This window comes from Enoplosus armatus, chromosome 10 (genome assembly GCF_043641665.1).
Source record: "Enoplosus armatus isolate fEnoArm2 chromosome 10, fEnoArm2.hap1, whole genome shotgun sequence".
In the NCBI taxonomy this organism is placed as follows: Eukaryota; Metazoa; Chordata; class Actinopteri; order Centrarchiformes; family Enoplosidae; genus Enoplosus; species Enoplosus armatus.
The window spans coordinates 18,814,291-18,836,271 of NC_092189.1; the positions used below are offsets into that span (position 1 = coordinate 18,814,291).

The window sequence follows — 21,981 nt, forward strand, 5'->3', positions numbered from 1 at the left end:
CAAGCTTGCAAATTTTATTTTCATGTGTAAATGTCTGTTATTGATTGTATTTTCTCATCCTTTTTGTTAATGAAGAAACAGAAAAAAAAAGCATTCACAAAGTAAGAAAACATTTATAGATACATACGCACATACAATATATTGATGTGATAAAACACAGTATCACATGTAGACGACCGGGAGGAAGCAAAGAAACCTCTGTGGTCAAAGGAATTCACAGCAAAATTCAGTATCAAAGATGTCGCAAAGTATCTGAGTTCTAACTTTCTTGATTGCATCTGTAAGCAACACGAGCATTTGTCCTTTAAATTTTAAAGATTTAAAGACTCTCTTTACTCAAAAATCCCTTTACAGACTTGTAAAATATATATTTTATATCATCTGTTGCCGTTTTGACCAAAAAAACTGATCATTTCTTCCAACGTTTCCAGGAGGAGCGGTGACCTGCGACACATCTTTGACAGCGACTCCTGCCGTGAACTCCAGGTGTGTGAAAACAACCATGCGTGTTGGATGTGTGGGATGAGACATACTGTACACAGACAGACAGAATACAGTTTACAGTTTACGACGTATGAACCACATGTGAATTTTACCACGCTGTTGCAGGCACAATGAAAAACAAAGTGATTTTCTTTTTTTAGAAACAGAGGCGCCAAACAAATCAACTTCACCTTTTTTAGACAAACAAAAAAGATAAAAACTCAAAGAAAAGCCCTTCAGAGATTGAAGATGGATTGTTTCCACTTTTTGAATGATGATTAAAAACTGGAATGTTTTCAGATACGACGCATCTGTCATTGGCTTTTCAATCCCTGTCCACCCTCTTGCTTAATTTTATTCTTATTTTGGTTTTTCAGCAGCGCCAACATGAACATTATGCTGACAACAGTGGTAAAAACACACTGTCTAAGCAGAGTGTGTGTGTGAGACAATGTGTGTGTAAGGCTGAAAACAATTAGACCAGACTAAAGAAAAAAAGAAAAGATATTGTACCTCAAATATTCACACATAAAGTCGATCTCACCCAGCGTTACCCACGACCCGATACTGTAAAACCTCCACGCAAACTTTTATTATTGCTGCTTCTTCATGGCACAAATAATAGAAACAATACATCATGTTATTCATACTATTATGTTCTCTTTTGCCATGCAAGCTCACTACAGTACTGCTTCTATATTAGCTTATATTACACAGAGCGACAAAAGAAATCTGGAAACAGAGCAGGTTCATGTTCGATTAGCCACACACAGTGCCAGACTAACTTCTACAGCTGGTTTTACGGTTTGTGAGTAAAAAGGATTATTATTATTGTCATTATCACACAAAATAATGGTTATGATAGTAATAACAATATTTATAATAATAATAATTAAAAAAAACACATTCTCAGGGCATCACAAATATAATGAACCAAAGGGGGCCAAACGTAATGTTTGAAATAATTTAAACATTTCTGACATTCATTCCTTCGGGTGTTTTTTTTTTTTAATTTTATGTACAGTATATATTTATATTTATATAGAAGTAGTGCTTCATTTTTAGAAATACAAATGAAAAAAACACAAAAGGGCTGCATTCTGTGAATGCTGTGCAAATAACATCTTTTTACATCACCCCTCCCCCTCACACTCTTCACAAGCACTCACAAACAAAGAGACTTCTGCTCTCGACTCATTCAGAACTTTGATTTCAAACCATCACATCTGCCGTCCACTGACAGACAAAAGACTGCAGTCAACTTTGATTCTGGCAGGTACATTTACATCAGCTTATCTGCCTTAAACGAGCCGCTTCACCAGCCAAAGAAGCTCTGATAATAGAACTTCACCTGCCAAAACAGCCGGTTTACTAACTTTACAGCTAAACTTGGAAATTTCTTCGTCCCACATTTCAAATCACACTGTGACATCTTGACTCCAGTCTGATACAAGACAACATGGCCTCTATCGAGAAGAAAAATGAAGAGGCATGCATCAACTTTCTCCTCCTCACCTGCCCTCATTTTACCTGCCAGCAGGAAATGAAACTTTGCTGGGACTGCAGATTCGACAGCTGAATCTAAATCATGCTACATACTAATCAGACCCTCGGCACTGACTCAGCGGTTGGGGAAAAAAATCAGTTAACCACAGACGGAGTTGGCACCTCATCCATTCAAATACAGCCTTTTAAAGCTACAAACTTCAACCAAGGACCACCAGAGATAAACCGGTCGTTCAGTCACGTCAGCTGCACTGCAACTGCTGACTGACATTCAGCTAATACCGAACCTGTTCAGACGACCACTGCCTGTAGACAACATGCACCTGGCTTCAGAGAAGAAGCAGCAACGTGGACCAGATACTGGCTCCTCTCCTCAGCTTTTATTACCCATAATCCCTCTGAACCTGCCACACCTCCATGCAGCAAACTGAACAAGTGAAGAGAGACGAGTGGAAAAACAAAGAAAAAAGTCAACAGACATCTAGTGCAGAATTTTACCAGATGATTTCTGCAACAACCGTATGCATGTACACCTTAAAATCTCTTCTACTGTTTCCTATGAGCTTCTTCAGTCTAACGCTGCCTTTAAGTTCTGTCAGAAATATCAAAATCACAACATATGGCGTGACAAAACTGAGACGTCTGAGCTTGCAGCGACTTAAAAGCGGCATTGTTTTTGCAAGAAGCTCATGGGAAATGGAGTTCATTGCGAAGGAGAAATACAGCTAACACCACTGTATGCCAAGCTAGTGTACGTCTTGCTGACATATTGCCAAAATAGGAAAAAAAAATGCTGAAGAATAAAAATAAATAAAAGAAAATCAGAATCAGTCTTTCACAAGAGCTCCAAGGTCTCACTGGGAGTTAATACAATTATTTTCCCCCCATTTTTCCCTTGGAATACAACACGTATCTTTTTTCATTCAAGAAAAACGTGAACAGTGTCTCACAAACATGTATGTATACACTTCTTTTTTGAACAAGAATACACGCACAAACTTGTTTTTAAACTTGTGAATGAATTTAAAAAATCAGTCAGAAGGTGAAGCATCCAGGATGTTATATGGAGTTTAACTGACAGAATAAAATAACCTATCACCTCGCGCCAAGGAGGCCACTTTTTAAGAAATCGTGACTCCCTGAAGTGAAGCGAGAGAGAGACTTTTCACACAGTGCGACGTCCCAAAGAAAGAACGAGTGAAGAGCGTCTAAAATGCCAGTCCTCAAGCTGTCCGATAAGATTCCTCAAAACAACACGAAGAACAAAGATAGACAAAAGAAAAGTTCTTGAAATTAAAAAGTCAGTTGGATTTTTTTTTTCTCTGAAGACGACAATGAGACACGAGAAGACAAGTGCAAGCAAGAGTCACGTTGGTGGGTTGATGATGATGAAGACAAACACAGTGATGACGATTCCTTTTTCTCCACCCTTTTTATATGATGTGCAGTCAGACGAGGCAGCAGAGATCAGTTGTGGCTGACAGGAGTGATTTTAAGTTTAACTGGTGGTGGTGCTGCATTCATGTCATGGGAAAATATCTGTAAAAATGCACGTCTTATGTCACCTTTTTAAAGTGGTTAATTAAACTCTGAGACTGTAATGTCCACACTACTGAAATATGTGTAGATAATCACGTATTTATCAAACAAAATAAGTGGTTTTGTGTCAAAATGCTTAAAATTTGCTCAAAGATTTTTCAACGCCTATCGCTCACTAATGGGGCTTTTCAGCAAAATAACCCCTGGACCAAACTGTCAAGAACTAAATTAGCAGCTAAAAGTTCTTTTAGCACATTTGCCTTTACTTTTTCACCACAAGACTTGCAAAGATTTAGCAAATTAGACTTATTTAAGTATTAAAAACCATTTGAGATGTTGTACTGTACGCTATGAGACAACACAGCCATCATGTTGTTTTAATTTACAACTTACTTTTTTTTTTTTTTACTCATCAGAAGGAAATTCCCATCCCTAATCCTAATCCTGATAACTAGCAACAATTAGTGTTTGACCTGTCAGTGCTGGTTGAATAGTTTCTATGTCATTGGAAAGTACTACCTCAGAGAACCAAGAACCAAAACTTGACATTGGTTGCTGTAGTTAAAATGCAGGTTCAGTCTAGAAGTCCCTCAAAAAGGTTAAATCACAACATATTGACTTTAACGCTTAATATTTGACCTCATGAACGCACCCAAAGTATCCTGTAACTTTGAACCAGCAAGTCACTCTAACTTGTTTTCTCCGTGACATGAATGCAGCACACACGGTCATGAAGTCTCAACTTCCTGGGAAGTCATGTGATGTGGTGACCGTCGTTGGCTGGAGTGCTTGTTAAACCCTCCCAGGTGGGATGATGTCTGTCGGACATCCCGGGCGGGTCCTGGCAGCAGTGATGAGAGCCAATGTGTGCGGTGATAGCGGGGGTCTGAGGAGGGCGGGTCTAGATGGATTTGGAGGAATCCTGTTTGCTGATGAGAACCTCCAGGAGGCGGAGTTTGGCCTTGATCCTCTTGTACTCCCTGTACTCCTCCAGCATCGGCACCCGGTCCTCCTTCTGGACATTTCTACAACAGAGGAGGGACACAGAGGAGAATATTTATTCCTGAAGAAGCCCCCGCTTTGTCATCTAAATGACCCAGACTTACTTTCCCTACCCCGACACCTACTGATAAATTCTCTTGGAGGAAACTGAACCTGACATGGTCTCTGCGGGGCTGCTCGGAGGCTGTTTCACTGAAATATCAGCTCTCTCCAGACGCTGGGGTCAGACTACATGATATCCAAGTGACAAATGTGGTGTATTGGAAGCCAAAATGGGCGTCGTCATTAATCCTGTATTGTGTCTCATAGTCGAGGACAACCGACTCTGCAACTAGGATGCCTCACAAAGCTCAAAAGGACAAGCATTTATTTCAGCTTTGTCTCTAGGACCTGATCCACGATGCTTTCCATCATAGTATTCAACATTCCTGATACCAGAAGTCCGGGTCTTGTCCCTCCTGCTGATCACGTTTTCTTGCCATGTTACAGTAGGAATTTAAGGCACCATCATCACCTGATCTCTCATAGTGATTGCCTCGAAGACATATAGGTTTTCTAATCTTTACTTTTGAATCAGTAAGGAATTTAACTAAAAATAAAGGCCATTTCCAGGGATTATTTTTGGATTCAAGTCTGTGTTATATCAGATTGGATAACTGCCTATGGAAATACTACAGTCTCCTACAAAGTAACTTTACTGTACTGTGTAAATGAATCTAATGGCCTTCCTGGTTAGAAATGCTGGATTTCAGCCGACTTACTTGGATAAAAACAGAACAGATGATCTGCATGTGTATTCAAATAAAACTGAATTCATTATGCTGACAGTCTGGATTTTGTTTGTCTTCCACCTACCTTCCATTACGCTGATAAAAATCTTCCTCAAACTCTCGTATAGTCTTCCTCAGTTTCTTCTTCTCTGCTCTGGCCTTCCACAGCTGTTCCAGCAGCTCTGGCCTGGAGGATGATGGGATACATGACAACAGTTACACACACGGTCATGATAGTAATACTAACAGTTAAGTTCAATCCCAGTGACTGTGTAAGAATGAGTCTAATCAACACAAAATGCTTAAAATATGTATTATATATCTTTTAACAGCATCAACAATCAAGTCCAGGGGGAAAAGGAGGACAGGACGTGAGCAGGAAGTGAACTGTGGTGGCGTGAGGGATCAGCTGTCAGGATCATGTCCAGGTAAGACGCAAACCTGTACAAACCTGAGCTGATAAAGAAGGTTAGGTGTGTGTGTGTGTGTGTGTGTGTGTGTGTGTGTGTGTGTGTGTGTGTGTGTGTGTGTGTGTGTGTGTGTGTGTGTGTGTGTGTGTGTGTGTGTGTGTGTGTGTGTGTGTGTGTGTGTGTGTGTGTGTGAGCTACGAGCTCGGTGACACGTTAACCAGATTAGACTCGGCAGATTTCTTTCTGTCCCACATGATTCCTGCTGGTGTCTGCTCAGTCAGCAAAGTTGGAGATAACCAGAGCTGCTTTCCCTTCCACAAATGTATTAATTAATACAGTTCAAAACCCACTTCTACAAAATAGTTTGAGCTGGTTAATCCAACATTGTAAACACGAAGCCTAAATATGTGCTTTGGGCTCTGCTTACTGTCAATCACCGTCAAGTTTCAGTCAGATATAATCTTTTAAATATCTGTCTTCATCAAAAGTTACCATATCCTTGTCTTTTAATGTAGGCTGCCTTCTTTTAGTTGAAAATGTCCTTTTTGGCATTTAAACCTTTAAAGGACAGTTGATAGATGTGGAGACAGACTGGGAGAGCGAGAGGGTTATGACATACCATAAAGGTCCCCAGCTGGAATCAAACCAGGACACTGCAGTTATATGGTGGGTGTCTTAAATTAATGAAAACATTTTAATAGATGTGTCAAAATTGCCCATTTGTATAATGTATATTTTTCCACTAAGATTCCACTATGAGTCATGCTAAGTTTGCACTCGTCATCTCCGTTAGTTCCCCTGAGATTTGGGAAACATGGCTGCGGCAAAACAATGTATATTGGGGCAAGAAGCCTGAGCGCATTAATCATTCACAATAATTGTCTCTGAGTCTAAACAAAAGCAAACACAGAAAGCAGCTCATTGGTGAACTATTAATGAGGACGATCGTGAGTCATTTCACTTTGATGACCGGCCATGTTTATTAGAACCAGACAACACAGATGAGGAAGTAAATCAAATAAAAGAGGGGGGTACATTATTAATGTAAAACCTATTATTATTTTATTACATTTATATTATTTGGAGTCCACATTTCCAGAATCTCTATAACAGAGAAGTGAAAACTTGATCATATGTGACACAGGTGTAAGAGGATGTACAGGTATTGACGTATACTTCATGTATTAAATGTGTGTGTGTGTTCTTACATGGACGAGGCGTTGGAGCTGGACAGCCGCAGGTCCATCGCCAGCTTCCCCGACCCCTCCTCCATCTTGGCTCTCATTGGACAGTCGCTCTGTCTGTCAGGTTGGTTCTGGCTCCTCACTGGTCCGTCGGTCGGGGTCACCAGGTCGACGGCCATGATGACCTCAGAGCTCTGCATCTCCCCGCCGCTGCTCTCTCCCTCCTCCTCCTCCTCCTCCTCTTCTTCCTCCTCATCCTTCTCCTCCCCCCTCTCTTCTTCTTCTCCCCCTTCTTCTTTTTCTTTACGCTCGTCCTCCTCCTCCTCTTTGATCTCCTCCCAGAAATGAGCGGTTTCACCCTCTATGATTGGCTGGAGGGTCTGACTTCGCCTCTTACTGGAGGGGGACACCTGGGGGAGAGAGGGGGAGGTTAATGTGGGTGAAGAAGGATTTATTTCAGGCTGTTGTATTAGACTGAATGACTTTTAGCTACATGTGCCTAATAATCAGGAACCTGAGTATAATATAATATACACAGTGTACTACAAGAAGAGATACTGACTGTGATTTTATGAACAGATCTTTGTATCAGTGAGCATGTTGCTAACAGCGTAATAGATGTAATGTTGTGTTTATGTGTACGTACTGTGACAGGTGTGATGCTGACTCTGGTGAGCATCTGTTTGACCAATCTGTAGCGATCATAAAGAGGCTTCACCACCAGACGCTCCTCTCTGGTCACCTGAGAAACAAAGAGAGAAAAACTGGTTAGAAAAGCTCCAAAGAAACAAATGAAATCCAGGCAGCATTTATGAAACAATCTGTAACTTACTGGTCGACCATGCAGGCCCTCATAGTGCAGCAGGTTCTTCTGTAGGACCGTCTTCTCACAGGACAACTGCTCCTTAGTCATCTTCTGCAAATACAGACACAATTAATCATGTAATAGTGATACAACCTTAAAACCTATAAATTGATCACATTCTGGCCAAATGTTCCACTTTTTATTGTGACGCTGTGTGCAAGTTGCATGTACTAACACACACACACACACACACACACACACACACACATATATACATATATATATATATTATATATTATTGTCCCTTGTACGTACATTATATATATATAAATATATATATATATATACATACTGTTGCACAGCTGTGACCTGCCACTGGCTCTTTGTGCATCAATGAGCTGAGATCTGACAACGTCACATCTTATGCAATACAACCAAGTCAAACAGCTATTTTCAATGTAATGTCTACATGTTTTATGCCCAATCTAACAAAGTACTTTGTTGTTTTTGTAGTACAAAAAAAGTTTTTCCCCTTTTGTCTCAATAATTGCTGCATATTGTCTCCCCTCATATGTACTTTTTGTCTCACTTTCACTCACATATTTCTAATGTTGAAATGGGCACTTCTGTATGCCTATATAATGTGTATTTGCTTTATTATTCTAATTACTATTACATTTTTATATTTGCATTAAATTAATAACCCCAAGAGGATACATCATGAATGTTTTCTTATCTTTGAAGCAAGCAACGATTACTAAATGCCAGGCGAAATCGATCACGTGTTTCTTCTTTCTACTCTCTAAAACACTTCTCCTGTTCACTGTTTCAAAAATACAGTCATTATTTCAATGAATCCAGTGTCCCATCAGGTATTTCCCCTTATTGGTTTGATTAAACAGTTTCCCCTGTTAGGGACAACTTAATGTCTCCTATTAGTATATAGAGTTAATAGCTCCACCCACCTTCATCCTGAGCAGAGCTCTCATCAACAAGATTCACTGAAAACACCTGTGTGGGTGAACAGGACCTTTAACATGAGTCCTGTTCCAGTTACTGTTAAAAACATCTGCTCCTAACCTTGATGTCATCAGGCCAGCCGTCCTCCTGCCTTTTCCCTTTGACCCTGCGCTGGATCAGCTCCAGTGTTTCCTCCCTGGTGGGATGTTGACCCTTGACGTCCGCTGCTGTGTCATAAGCTCCTTGGTCCAGCGTGGAGCCGAAGCTCTTGGGCAAGGTGTTGCTCCGAGGACGAGTCTGGGGGCCGAGTTCGCTCTCTGCACGGTGTTTGGCATCTGAGAGAGAAGGAATACAGTGATGAGGAAGAGAGATGAAGGGGGGGAAAAAGAAGAGGAAGGAATAGAGAGGGTAAAGTATGAGAGGAGGAACCAGAAGAAAATCTTCTGTCTTCAGACAGCACATACAACATCTTTCACTGGACGATCAGACATGCAGGAGTCTGACAAACAGCTGCGGTGGTTTTAGTCAGCAGTCACAATATGAGGAGAAAGATAAACATGCTTTGACTCAACACACACCGCGAACAAAAACACAACACTGCACACAGTCAAAACCCAAACACAGCAAGCAAAAACCTTTTCCTGAACATTTTTCTAACAGTGTCTGATGGTTACAGACCGAGACGCACGGCTACCTGCTTGATGTTGCAGTATCTCTAGATAAAGCGTCACCTAACTCTGCAATGATCTATTCAAGTGTATTAACTTGCCCTGTGCAAAAGCAGTTATGGTTTGACAAAACACAATTGTACCTAAATTGTGCTGTTGTTTCCTTGTAATAACATTATATACTGTATAAAATGTTCAGGTGTTATTAATAGATTATTAACAGAAAATAATATATTTGTATTATGCGCCCATAGCACTTTCCCTATGTGACTACATTGGCATAATGTCCACAGTATGAAGTTTAGTCACAATTAAATAAAAACAGATTTTCAAAATCTGCAACACTTAAACATACATTTATTAACACCCCCATCAAAAAACAAAACAAAAACAAAAGTGACTGCAGAACTGCCATTCTCTTCCTCATGTTGCTTCACACTTTTGAGAGACAAAGAGTTAAATGTCCCATCCCAACATGCGGTTTCAACAGGAAATACACCAAAACAAAGCAGCAAGATGCTCTCACAATGCCGCCTCATTGTGACTGTCAGTAGTGTATGTATTGTCTACTTACTGAGGGGTTGGTACTTACTGAGGTGATACGGTCTAGAGCTCAGGCCTGAGTAGGGGTGGAGCGGGGGGGTGAGTGTGTGATGGGGAGGTGAGCAGATAGAGGAGGAGGAGGAGGAGGAAGGGAGGGAGGGAGCATGGTGGCGTCTGTATGAATGGAGCAAAGCCTGGTGCCTCAGCGTGCTTCTGGGTAAAAGGTGGTGCTGGCGTCCTGGTTGGCCGATGAGTCAATCAATCAATCAAACGGTCGTTGGGCGATAGGAGGAGGAGGGAGGAAAGTGGAGAGCGGGTGCTCGCGTTATTGTTGTTTTCAATTTTTGATTTGAAACAGAGAGAGAAATGTTTCGGCCACTGCGTTCTCCGAGGAGAGCCGTCACCTCACATAGAGAGGGTGGACGAGTGTCATGGGGTTTGTTCAGAATGGTGAAACGATGCTCGGGGAAGAGACACGTCAAAGTGTAGAAATCTCTAGACATCAGATACATCGTATTTCACATTCTAATACCTGACTTTGGGCTCACTTAGTGGCAAGGAAGTGAAAAACTCCTGCAGCCTCAATTTGAATTCTGATCAAAAGTTGATTATTTCTTAAGTCTTATCCACCGTTTCACCTTACCGAATTCACCGCAGACGTAATGAATGTGGGCTCACAAGGACGCACCAGCACACGGGAGGGTGGGAGCCATGTCAACCCCTGGCACGTGCGTGTGTGTGTGTGTGTGTGTTAGACCAGCATACATGCGATGTTGTTACAAAAGGTCAAAGGTTCGGAGTGGGGGGGGTCAAGCTGTCCAGCATGGAACAGGATGGCACACGGACACTCTAACCCCAACACACACACACACACACACACACAAATGCACATTCACAGGAGAAAGAGCGAGTGGTTCTACCTTTAATCTGCCTGCGGATCTTGGTGAGGTCGGTCATCCATTTGAGGACTTTGGGGTTAGCTGCCTTGTCTCCGTGAGAGGGCTGCGGAGAGAGAGGACAGAGTTAGTGTTTCACTGAAAAGGTCGTGATGTTACTGCAGAATTTACGACACAAATTTAAGCACTTCGCTGACGTTTTTTTACACACAGACTCGCATGAGGCCTTAAAAATGAAAAATATTAAGTTATCAGGATTTGTGACCCCATTCAGCACTTGGTATGGTTGGCCATAAAGGACTGCAGCAAAAATCTGGTTTGTTTCTGTGTAATAGCATGAAACAATGTTCAAGTTTGTCAGTAATTTTGGAATTAAGCAGCTCCTTTTTTTATTAAATCATACATGTTGATACATAAATGTCCTCTTTCTTTACTGCTCAATAATATAAAAAATCAGTATAACAAATTCCACCGTCATTTTATATTTCTGTTTTTACCTTATAGTTCCTCTCCTTCTCAAACTGCTCTTCAAACTGTTTAATTTTCTTCTTCAGGTGCTGAAGCTTTTTTGTGAGCTGGTGGGTGACTGAATCTCCTCCTCTCATCGCCTCTTTGGAGCCAAATGATGCTCGGCGCGGCCTGGGGATGGGAGGATACACAGGTATGAATGAACTGCAACAGAATACCAAAATAATCCAGCATGGGAAAAAAAAAATACAGTGGGTGTGTTATAACATTAAAATCCACAAGCAGAATCTAGTAGCAGTGCTGGACGCCATCGTACCTCTGTGCTTTGGTGGGCGAGGTGGCGTCCGGGTCCTGCTGGAGGAAGCGCTGAGCACCGTGCGCTCCGAAGTCGAGGAAGCGCCGTGCCAGGAGATGAGGGTGGGAGTGGGAAGAGGAGGGGGAGGCGTCCTGCCCTCCCTCCCCCTCGTCCTCCTCGCCGTCCTCCTCCAGGGGCAGCAGGGGGAGAGGAACCATACGACCGGCCAGCGGGGAGAGCTGCGCCTCTCCGCTCTCGTTGTCGTCCTGCCAGGATTTGAAAGCCGGTATGGGGTCTGGAGAGAGGAGCAAAGAAACACAGAGAGGAGGGAGTCAGAGCAAGTTAATGGAGAAGAGGAAAGGAGGGAGAGAAAAGACTCAGAGTATTACACATGAGGCAAATACTGTACATATCAATCAGATGCACACAAAAGCTGCCTGGGAGGGGGCCGTTGAGCTGATACATTCGACAACAAATTAATTTTCTTCTTCGGTACCCTGCTGACTCACTCTTCGCCTGATTAACGGTGTCTTGACTGTCAGCGTTATGCTAACGAGCTGAGGAGGGGTGGAAAAAAAAGGGGAAGGAGAGGGCGAAGGAGGGGCCGGAAAAAGATAACGAGACGGGGTGAGAAACGGAGAAGCAGAGTCAGGGGAAAAAAGGTGTTTAGGTGTCCTGATCTGCCCAGTGACCCTGCAGCAGGAGGGGGAGAAAAAGAGTCCACCAGCCATGTTATCAAGGAAGAGTTTCACATGCAGGGATTTATTCATGATCAGTATCACTCAAGCTCATTTTAAAATGTGAGAAAGTTTTAATAAAGTTTCTCGTATTGTGTCCAAACCAGCAAGCAACCGCCAAAAAAAAAATCAATGAGAAAGGATGAGAGGAGGGACAGGTAGACTGGTGGATGTGAAACTACTTACCTTGGCCTTCTTTTTGCAGGTGCATACATGAGAAGTCTATGGGAGGGAGGTGGAGATGGGAGGGGGGTGACGCTGCTTGGATGGAAGGAGGACGAGAAGGAGGAAGAAGAGGAGAAAAAGGAGGAGGAAGGACAGGGAGAGAGATAGCAGAGAAGAGGAGCATTGAGGTCATTCATCATTCACAACTTCACTCACCAACATTCATTCAGTAAACGTGTGTGTTGGGTTTAACTACAACAAAATGATGCCGAACATCAAAACGTCAGACTAGATATTTCACAGGATCATGTGGAAATGAAGGAGAATGACAGCTCACACGTTTTTGATGAATTCATAGAGATCTTAGAGTTTTAATAATTACATTTTCTGACGGCACCATATACAGACGATTAAACCTCTATGCGCTGACAGAAAAGAAGTTTTAAGAGATATTTCAACAACAATAACTTTACAAAAAACAAAAATGTCAGAATAACTGGATTTTACTAAACTGAGAGAATACAATAATTTGGGCACCATGTTGGAAAGAAATCTTCTCTCTTAAACAAGTTGCAGAAATCATGCTGTAATAACCGAGACAAGTGGGTACCTACCTTCCCATTGGTTGTCAGGAAAGAGCTGGAGGTGGGGGTTGTGGCCAGAGTTTGGTTGGCATGGCGACAGGTGGTTCCTGGTGTTGGCGTTCTGATCACAGCGGCATGAAACTGAGTCCTGGAGGAAGAGAGAGAAATTAAAGAAACAAATCAGGGATGGAAGGAATGAAAGAAAAAGGAATAATTGAAGAAAAAGAGGAAAGCATGGACAGACAGAAGAAGAGAAATGAAGTAAAAGGGAACAAAGGGAGGAAAGTACAGCAGGGAGACAGATACTGCAACAGAAATTTTAGTTAAATTACTCTCCTGTGCTCACAATTCGATAAAATTTAAATTTAAAATTTGAAGAATCAACACAGACACCATCACCAACATGAGATTTCCCCTCATGTTGCTACTTACACATCTTATGGTGTCGGTCTGAGTCTGCTCCATGGTGTCACAGGGCTCATTGTCCTGCCTGAAGACAAAGATAATATGTACTTGAAAAAATAAAGTGAACAAAATACTCCACATTCAATTATTTATTATAGGAGACACTTGTTGTTAATAGCAAGCCGAGTCACCTCACGGACGTGAGAAATCTTTGGCTCGGAGCAAAATCTAAATCATATCTGAACTAACCTTCCCCAGAACAATTTAAAGATGTCAAGTATTTTAGTCATAATCCTTTAACATTATTTGGAGTCTTCCTGTGACGTTGTTGGCGGATCTGAACAACAGCTCAAGAGTCACACTAAAAAGCCTTTACACATCATGAATGATTTCTTGTAGGAAAAGACTCACAAAGCTGCTGCTTCAACTGCTGGTAAATCTCACATTTGTTACAACTAAACTAATGTTGTGTCCATTTATGATTAACTTCATAATTTTTCATGAATAGGTATGAAACAGCATTTTAAGCACTGGCTGCCTAGACCATTTTTAATATTAAACACTGCATGCAACATGAACCACGGTACATTAACTATGTTTGTTAAAAATCACGAGCTGGAAGCGTGACACAGTATGACGTATGGGGGGTAAAACGAGGGAGTGTGCATAGTGTACAAGTTAATATGTGAGAGAGAGATAATAAAGGTCTGTTTCAGATGCAGCGTAAAATGAGCTCTGGCTGAGACAGCATGTCGAAGTGGAAAACCAGTGTAAACCTGAGGTGTCAAGTGATCTGTGCGAGACAACATCCTGCATGTGTTGAAGAAAATGAATTTCGCTCTCTCTCCACATCACTGAGACTCACTAGGCGACATAAAGCACACATATCTATCTACCTCGTTCAAGTTAAGCCTAAAGTTGTCCCAAATGTACCTTGACCTCTTGAACTCTTAATTCTGGTCTTGATACTCTAAAAACTCTGCTAGTATATTCTTGATGCAAAGTGACACTAAACTCAATAAAGGCTTGAAAGCAAACTGACAACCAACCCAGCCCACCTGGCAGTGTCGATGTTGTTCTCAGCATCTCTGTCAACCTCTGCATCCAGGTCCATTCCCGAGCTCTCCTCCAGGGCGTCACCAGAGTCCAAGGAATCCTGGGAGAAAGCAACAAGCAAGAATTTAACATTAATTTTATTGTTTTTATGAATGGAATTTAAAACAAAACTACTAGAACAGAGCAAGAAACATAAATGGGCAAGACTAGAAACAAGTAGGAATCTGACACAAACAGGTACATCCCTGCTCTTATAAACTACACACATCACTATGTTTCACTTCCTTTGAGTTTTAGGGACCACAGGTTTTTTTTCTTTGTCTTAAATGGTAGAAATACAGCACAAATAACTATTCAAATAAGGCCCCCTACAGATTACCACTCATAAAGATTATACCTACATGTATAAATTACTAAGGAAACATGGAGGTCATTGTTACATAAACATATACTGAGTTAATCTCATGATTATCTGTTATCTCTATTACCCTTTACAGTGTAAACCACTCAAAGTCAAGGCGAAGGGGCTTTTCCCATCACTTTTCCTAACAACTGCTAACCTTTATAATTCACTCAGCAAATATAAGTGGGTTTCATTATAATGGTCATAACTAATACTACAGAGTTATTGAAGATTTAAGGTTCCACACATCCACACTGGAGGTTAAACGTGTTTATGTGACCTACTGTACATAAAGCACATGTCACACTGGTTATTATTATACTAGTTACTATTATAACTATTGTGAAAAGAGAGTAAATGTGTGTGTGTGTGTGGGGGGGGGGGGAGGTGTTTTGTAGTTCGGCGCACAGGTGTTGCTGTCACTCTTGGCTGATCTATTTAAAGAACTGAATTGCCAGATAATTGTTAAAGAAGTGACAGGTTTCTCATCAGTCCCGGGACACGTCTCACTCTGTCTGCCATCTTGTCTGCTCCTCACCTCTCTCCAGCCGTCTGGACACTAAAATGGTTCTTGGGACAAGAGCCACTGAGCCTCAATGGGGGATTCAAGGGGGTAGTAGCATTGAGGGGATTTGATTTCCACTGTGACAAGGCTTACTAAAAACGTATGTGTCTCGCTGGTCAATCCTCATAAAGACACTGAGCAGCACTTCTTGTATTTCGCCGTTATGTTGTTCCCTCGTGACTGTCAAGTTAGTTAGATAAAACGCTGCCTGTATATATCAGCGTATTCATTCATCTGTGAGTGTATTTGTAAAACAGGTCTCTTGTTGTCTCCACTTGCTTCCCCAGTTGAATTCCAGCTATTGTAGCAATCAGAGCAGAACAAAGATGGACTGTGTTGATAACATCAAACATTCAGCCTTGGAATGAACTGACAGAGACAGGAAGGAGGTTAGCTATGGGAAACATGCTGCCAGCCCGCACAGCAACTGGCCAGCGTCTGTGGATTGTATCTGTTTCTGAGGGAAATCTCCACTTATGTGTGTGTGTGTTGTCATCTGATTTAACTTTCAATTTGTGTACATAGAGGAGATGTTTTTCTTACATTCACGTTAACATTTAGTTTGTGTGAGAAACATGGATGATTCTGTGCTGTTTCTCTGATGTGTGTTTGTGTGTGTGTGTGTGTGTGTTTGATATGTAGCTAGAAAACATTGAAAGTGTGTGTTTGAGCATGCGCAGGTACGTGTGTGTCTCTGCGTCTCCCACAGACCTGCGTGTCTTTCTGGCTTTGTCGTATGTGCTGCTCGGCCTGAGTGAGCGGGGTCTCCCCTTCTGTGTCGCAGGGACTGTCCTCAGGGTCAGTTTGTTGCTCCTCGTCTCCATGGCAACCATGGTCTGCAGGCTCACTGGGACTCACCCTGGGAAGACACAAATAAAGTTATTAAAATAATAAAACCTCCTAAATTTTATAGTTTTGAACAAAACTAATAGAATGATTCATATCTTTATGGTGGAAGTGCACGCTAACACAAAGCTGCTTGTTTTAGTATGTTTTAGTAAAACTCCAGGACATCTTGTTTTGTCTTAGAGGTGACTGACCAGCTGCTCCCCTCAACGGGTACAGTTTGCTAATTATGATCACAGCTGTCAACATATTTACTGGAAAACCTAACCATCTGGTTGGTTTCATGCCTTTGTCCACACACGTTGTGACAAATATGTCATCTGATGCCACTTTAAAACATTTGAAGAATCTGTGTAACGCATGTTTCTACCAGCAGGTGCATGGAGGAAAAACTGTTTGTCAGTGTGTATATGTTCTTACACTTGATTCAAGTATATTTGGTTTTCAGGTTAGTGTGTGAATGTCAATGTGCGTGAATGCGCTCTCACCCCTGGCTGTCGTAGTTGCTGAGGTCTTGGTCGATGGATGTTTTCAGCTCAAAGAAGTGCTGCTCCACTGCAGCCCGGATGGTTCGATGGATTATCCTGGGAAAACAAATTGATGTAATTTATCAAGATTTATATGTTTATTCACATGATTTGTACTGTTTGAGGTGTGTGATGATTCATTAAGTTTGACTAAAAAAGTTTTGCGCAGTGTCCTGCCTTCTGTTTGAACAAAGGCTGTCAGGTTTTTGTTGACACCTTAAATTCATTACTTAGTTTAGAGTGACCCCAGTGGACATCAAATCCTGAAAGTGTTAGTTTCATAATGTTGTCCACTGAGCTTCACAAGAAGACAGTTAGTCACTGTTCAACTGCAGTCAGTTTAAAACTGTGTCAAATACTGAGTAACGATACAGCTCATGTTTTCCTCCACTGGGATGAGTTAAGTTCAGCTGTAATGACTGTAAACTGTAACAGCTCAGTTTACCAGTGATTGTGTCTACGTGTGATGCCTGAAACCATTTTAATAACCAGACTGAAAATATAATTCTGTTAATTGCTAAACCATAAACGTATGGAGACGTACTAAATGGAGATTATCTATGAATGATTAATTATAGCTGCTAATAAATTAAACATAGATAAGTAACTCCCGCTTTCTGAAATAATGCATGCTATAAAATGAGTATTTTGTGCCAGAACTTTAGTAGCATTTTTCTAACTGTAACCTGCATTATAACATTCACCACCTAGAATCCAAAACTAAAAATATACTTTATCATTTTTAATATTTTGTAATCCTTCAAAGAATCCAATTTCCTCTTCAAACTGATCATCTTAATGTTTTAACACTTAAATAACTGTTATGTATCTCATCCTCTGTTCTACAAATAGGGTTCAATGATGTGTAATCCTCTCCATTGTGTTTAATTCCTGAATCGTCTCTACATGAGATTAATTTATGTGCTCTTTTGTTCAGTTACGTTGAATCCAATAAGCTCGGTGCATCGTTCACCCATTTAATGAAGATCTTTGTGTTCAGAATAAGGTTTAGCGGTACCCAGTAATGATATCTGGAACCACACGTAAGCCTCCCCACATAATCCTACCTGTCAGCAGCCCCTTTTAATGAACAGAAAGACCTCTACTAATCAATTAACAGACAAATGATTGCTGCTTTAAATGACACACTGATGTGTTTTCCTCCATGCCAAATACAAGAATGTATCAGGTATACAGAAAGAGACATTTATTAAAGGTTAATGATGAATCAAACATTTTGAGAGCCTAATAATCACTGAAGGGGTTTCTTTTCCATTCTGGGCTATTTAACAAGTCCTTATTAAGTCAATGACCTGGACCAGTTCTGAAAGGATTAATAATGCTTTAAGTAGAGCCAGAGAGGAGAGGACATCACGGCCTATAAAAGGTAACAGCAGCAGTCGCACTCTGACCTCTTCTACACTGACATGCGACGGCTGATCCGTAGGCTCTACTGAGACTTTATTTAACTTTTTTTACCACGTGTGTGTGTGTGTGTGTGTGTGTGTGTGTGTGTGTGTGTGTGATCATAATGTATCCCTCCCTCATTTACTCTGGCTTCTTGCAGGCTTTAGTTAGCTTTGTTTCTCCTCTAGCTTAGACAGCAGTAGAGGTTGAAGACCTGGTAGAGAAAGACATTAATTGGGAAAACTCCCAGCTCTCTTCACACTCCTCCACACCAGCTGCTGCTCCTGATGGATCATGCTTCTAGTTCCATCTATGTTCCCCCAACTCCTGTTATTTAACATCTCTACTCATTAATTACATGCGCTCTATGCCATTATACAGTATATAGTTAATAGTAAGATCACACTGGGTGTGTCTGGTGTATATATACACAAGATGTTTCCACCAACAAAGTTGTATGATTATAAATGGAAGACTTGGAGAATATAACTGTGTTTGGGCTTCACATCTATGACCATTTAAGGTAAAACTCATAAAGGTGTTGGGCCCGAGGTCAAATAAATGTGTGTGTGTGAGCTAGACACCCACACAACTGTGCACACTGCAAGCTCACCCTCACCTGCAGCAAAAGCAACTCCATCTCTCTAATAATAAGTATCCATCAAACACAGTTACTTCCACAAACAGACACATGAGCAGTAAAAGATGATGATGCTTGGAGTCATTCTCATTCACACACACACACAGTCAAGAGAAGCGTCATGTGATTTTGCTGCTGTCGTCTTAATTTTTGTCTAAATCCTGACATGCTTCTCAACAGAGGAGAGGCTATTTGAAAATGAAGATATTAATCACACTCAGAGACACAAGACTGTCTAGGCAACCAAGACACTTGCAGCAACCTAATGGAGATGGAAAAAGTTATGTGCTCACATGACACCTCGAAGATAGTCAAACATGTGGTGACTGAAACTCAAGTGACGTGTTTTTTGGTATTCTATAATGTAAGTATAACAATTCTTCATTATTGGTAGCTTTATTTTTAAAAGATTATGGTCAACAAGCTCTCATCTTTTCATGACGCATGTGCTTCATTAGGTTACTGAATAGCAGCGTCCTGTACAGCACACAGTATTTCTCACACTGTTCAGCACAGCTGAAACAACCCTCATCCATCATATCAATAGTTAAAAATGACTACAACTTGTTTGTCTTTTCATTTCTGTGGTATCTATCAGTCTACCCATCCATTTGCTTATTTATTTATGCTTGGTTGCTTTTGCTTTTTAACATTTATTTTGCAAAGGTAAGCCAAACAGGCTATTCTTGGCATATTGAAAGATATGAAGAAAGAGAAATGTTGTGCCAACGTTAGCTGTGCAACTACTTTGATTCAGTCCCTTTTTAAACAAAAGTAGTTCCAGCTTCTAAACTGAGAGGATTTGCCTCTTTTCTTCAGCTTGTGTGACAGTAAACTGATCATCTTTGGGTTCTGGAGTGCTGGTCGGCCAAAACATACGTCACCTTGAACTTTAGGAAACAACGAAGCATTTTTCACTATTTTCTGACGTTTTATAGAGATAACAATTTATTTAATAATTAAGAATATAATCAGGACATTAATTGATAATATGAAGATGTCAACAAATGCAAATGGTCAAACTGGTCAAGCCATTTTGTTCTCTTGTGTTATTAATATATTATGTGTTATTTCTAAGACATCTCCTGTTTGTGCCCTCAAGCCTCCAGGTCAGTAAACTCACTTTAATGTATAGCACCATAGAAAATGATTATATTCTGTTTTCATGTCATGCAGTGAAGAGGCAGAGGCCTGACAGTCATGTGATTGCTGAGTTCATGTCCTCGGGGCTCTAAAGACACCGTGCCATGCAAAATGCTTTGGTTTGGCTTCATAATCAAAAGACAAGACCGGCTTCCTCCTTATCATTTCCTCTTAACCGCTTACCTTTCTCCCAACACGGCTCTTGTCCGCACTGCCTGCACTTCTTCTTTCCTGATTCCTGTTATTTTATCTGCACCTTTAGCAGATGACCTTTCACTCCCTCTTCAAACTTCAGCTAACCTGGTTCTCTCTCTCTCCTCTTGTTTGCAGTCTTGTTTTCTGTCATTCTCTTAATATAATTTGCAGAATATAACTGTTTACACATTAGCTGGAATTTCAGGTATGTATGTATTTAGGTTGTAGAGTGTCTCTTTGAGTGTGTGTACACTGCTTATGTATGTTATTGTGAGTGGATAAAATTACTGGTGTGTGTACTTACTCTGCAGAGTCAGCAGGCAGGATGGATATAGGGGAGAGGTGGGAGCTGTAGAGAGAGAGAGAGAGGGAAAGGACAACATGGTTAGAACATCACGTACTCCTCGACTCCCTTCCCATACTGACATGAAATGACCTTGGAGGGTGTGGGTGTTGGGCAGTAAGAGTCACAACAGGGAAGAAGAATGATAATAACCATGAACACATCTACGTATACTGTGTGTGTGAGTGTGTTAGAGAAACAGAGCCAGAGATCAAGAGCCGAGTGTGTGTTGAAAAAGAATGAAACGAAGATGTGTGTAGGTCAGCATGATGAGTTTATGTTCTCACTCCTAATCCAAGATCCCTTGTGCTAAATGACATTCTCAAGAAATGCACCACACACACACACACACACACACACACACACACACACACACACACACACACACACACACACACACACACACACAAAAATACACAAAGTTTCAGTCACTGGCGCCACTCTGGGTGGGCAGATTGTTATTTAGGCTACAGAGCTCTGCTAAATCCTGCTGATCAGATAGAAGGGTGTGTGTCAAGTCAAATTTGTTCTTCGATGTTCCTCCATAAGCAAGGAAGTGTGTGTGTGTGTGTGTGTGTGTGTGGCATGAAACAGGGAGGCGGCTGAGATGTGTCGTTGATTCATCAGCCTGCCGCTGACCTCAAACACACAGAATCACTGACAGGCACGCCAGGACTCCAGATTTATATAAAACTCCTACACACACAACACAAGGTCATTCACATTATGCCCAAGTGCATGGGTACGTCTCATATATACTGTGTGTGTGTGTGTGTGTGTGTGTGTGTGTGTGTGTGTGTGTGTGTGTGTGTGTGTGTGAGAGAGAGAGAGAGACACTGGCGGCCAACCTCATCTCATTAGAAAAACAGCAGCTGACGTTATGCAAACTATTTGTGTGGATGTATGTTGGCTCTTTAACGCAACCCCACACGCACGCAAGCACACACACACACTCTTAATGCAACAAGAAGTCCTCAGGTAGATCGATACAGACTGAATTATTAATGACAGATAGGACACGATAATGCCCTCCATCTTTATTCTTCTGACTTTCTCCATCTTCTTTCCATTTTCCTTCAACTGCTTTATTTTCTGCCCTCCTCTCATTGTGTCTGCCCTTCTTTCTCTCTTCGTTAGGGTCCTTTTCTTCTTTATCAAACATTTTTTTATTAGATCTTTTTCTCTCAAGAAACATTCTCCCATTCTCTACCTCTTTTAACTATTCTTCCTCCCTTATTACATTTTTCTCTCATTGCACATGCTTTATACAAAAATGTTTTTTATATGATCTCTACCCTTTGCTTATCTTTTTCTCAGGTTCTCCTTTCTCCATCTTTCTCCACTGTGTTTCTTTCCTCTTTAATCTCCTCTCCTCCTGAACCCTCGGTACTTAGCATCGCGCATTCCCTTTCTGACACTGTAAGCTTGATCGTGAA

The 21,981-nt window shown here is 41.2% G+C and overlaps 1 protein-coding gene across 1 annotated transcript in view; it reads right to left on the bottom strand.

Moving 5' to 3' along the window:
* Nucleotides 1–21,981, bottom strand: part of fam13b (family with sequence similarity 13 member B) — a 72,500-nt gene continuing 50,519 nt past the window's right edge. The window contains exons 8-24 of the mRNA XM_070912907.1: nucleotides 20,507–20,551; nucleotides 16,779–16,874; nucleotides 16,156–16,303; nucleotides 14,479–14,576; nucleotides 13,448–13,505; nucleotides 13,046–13,163; nucleotides 12,453–12,524; nucleotides 11,551–11,824; nucleotides 11,264–11,405; nucleotides 10,791–10,872; nucleotides 9,920–10,108; nucleotides 8,780–8,994; nucleotides 7,727–7,810; nucleotides 7,541–7,636; nucleotides 6,919–7,304; nucleotides 5,386–5,487; nucleotides 1–4,553 (exon numbers count right to left, since the gene is read on the bottom strand). Coding sequence (XP_070769008.1) covers nucleotides 4,430–4,553; nucleotides 5,386–5,487; nucleotides 6,919–7,304; nucleotides 7,541–7,636; nucleotides 7,727–7,810; nucleotides 8,780–8,994; nucleotides 9,920–10,108; nucleotides 10,791–10,872; nucleotides 11,264–11,405; nucleotides 11,551–11,824; nucleotides 12,453–12,524; nucleotides 13,046–13,163; nucleotides 13,448–13,505; nucleotides 14,479–14,576; nucleotides 16,156–16,303; nucleotides 16,779–16,874; nucleotides 20,507–20,551 — 2,329 coding nt within the window. The 3' untranslated portion in view covers nucleotides 1–4,429. The remainder of the gene's footprint in view (nucleotides 4,554–5,385; nucleotides 5,488–6,918; nucleotides 7,305–7,540; nucleotides 7,637–7,726; nucleotides 7,811–8,779; nucleotides 8,995–9,919; nucleotides 10,109–10,790; nucleotides 10,873–11,263; nucleotides 11,406–11,550; nucleotides 11,825–12,452; nucleotides 12,525–13,045; nucleotides 13,164–13,447; nucleotides 13,506–14,478; nucleotides 14,577–16,155; nucleotides 16,304–16,778; nucleotides 16,875–20,506; nucleotides 20,552–21,981) is intronic.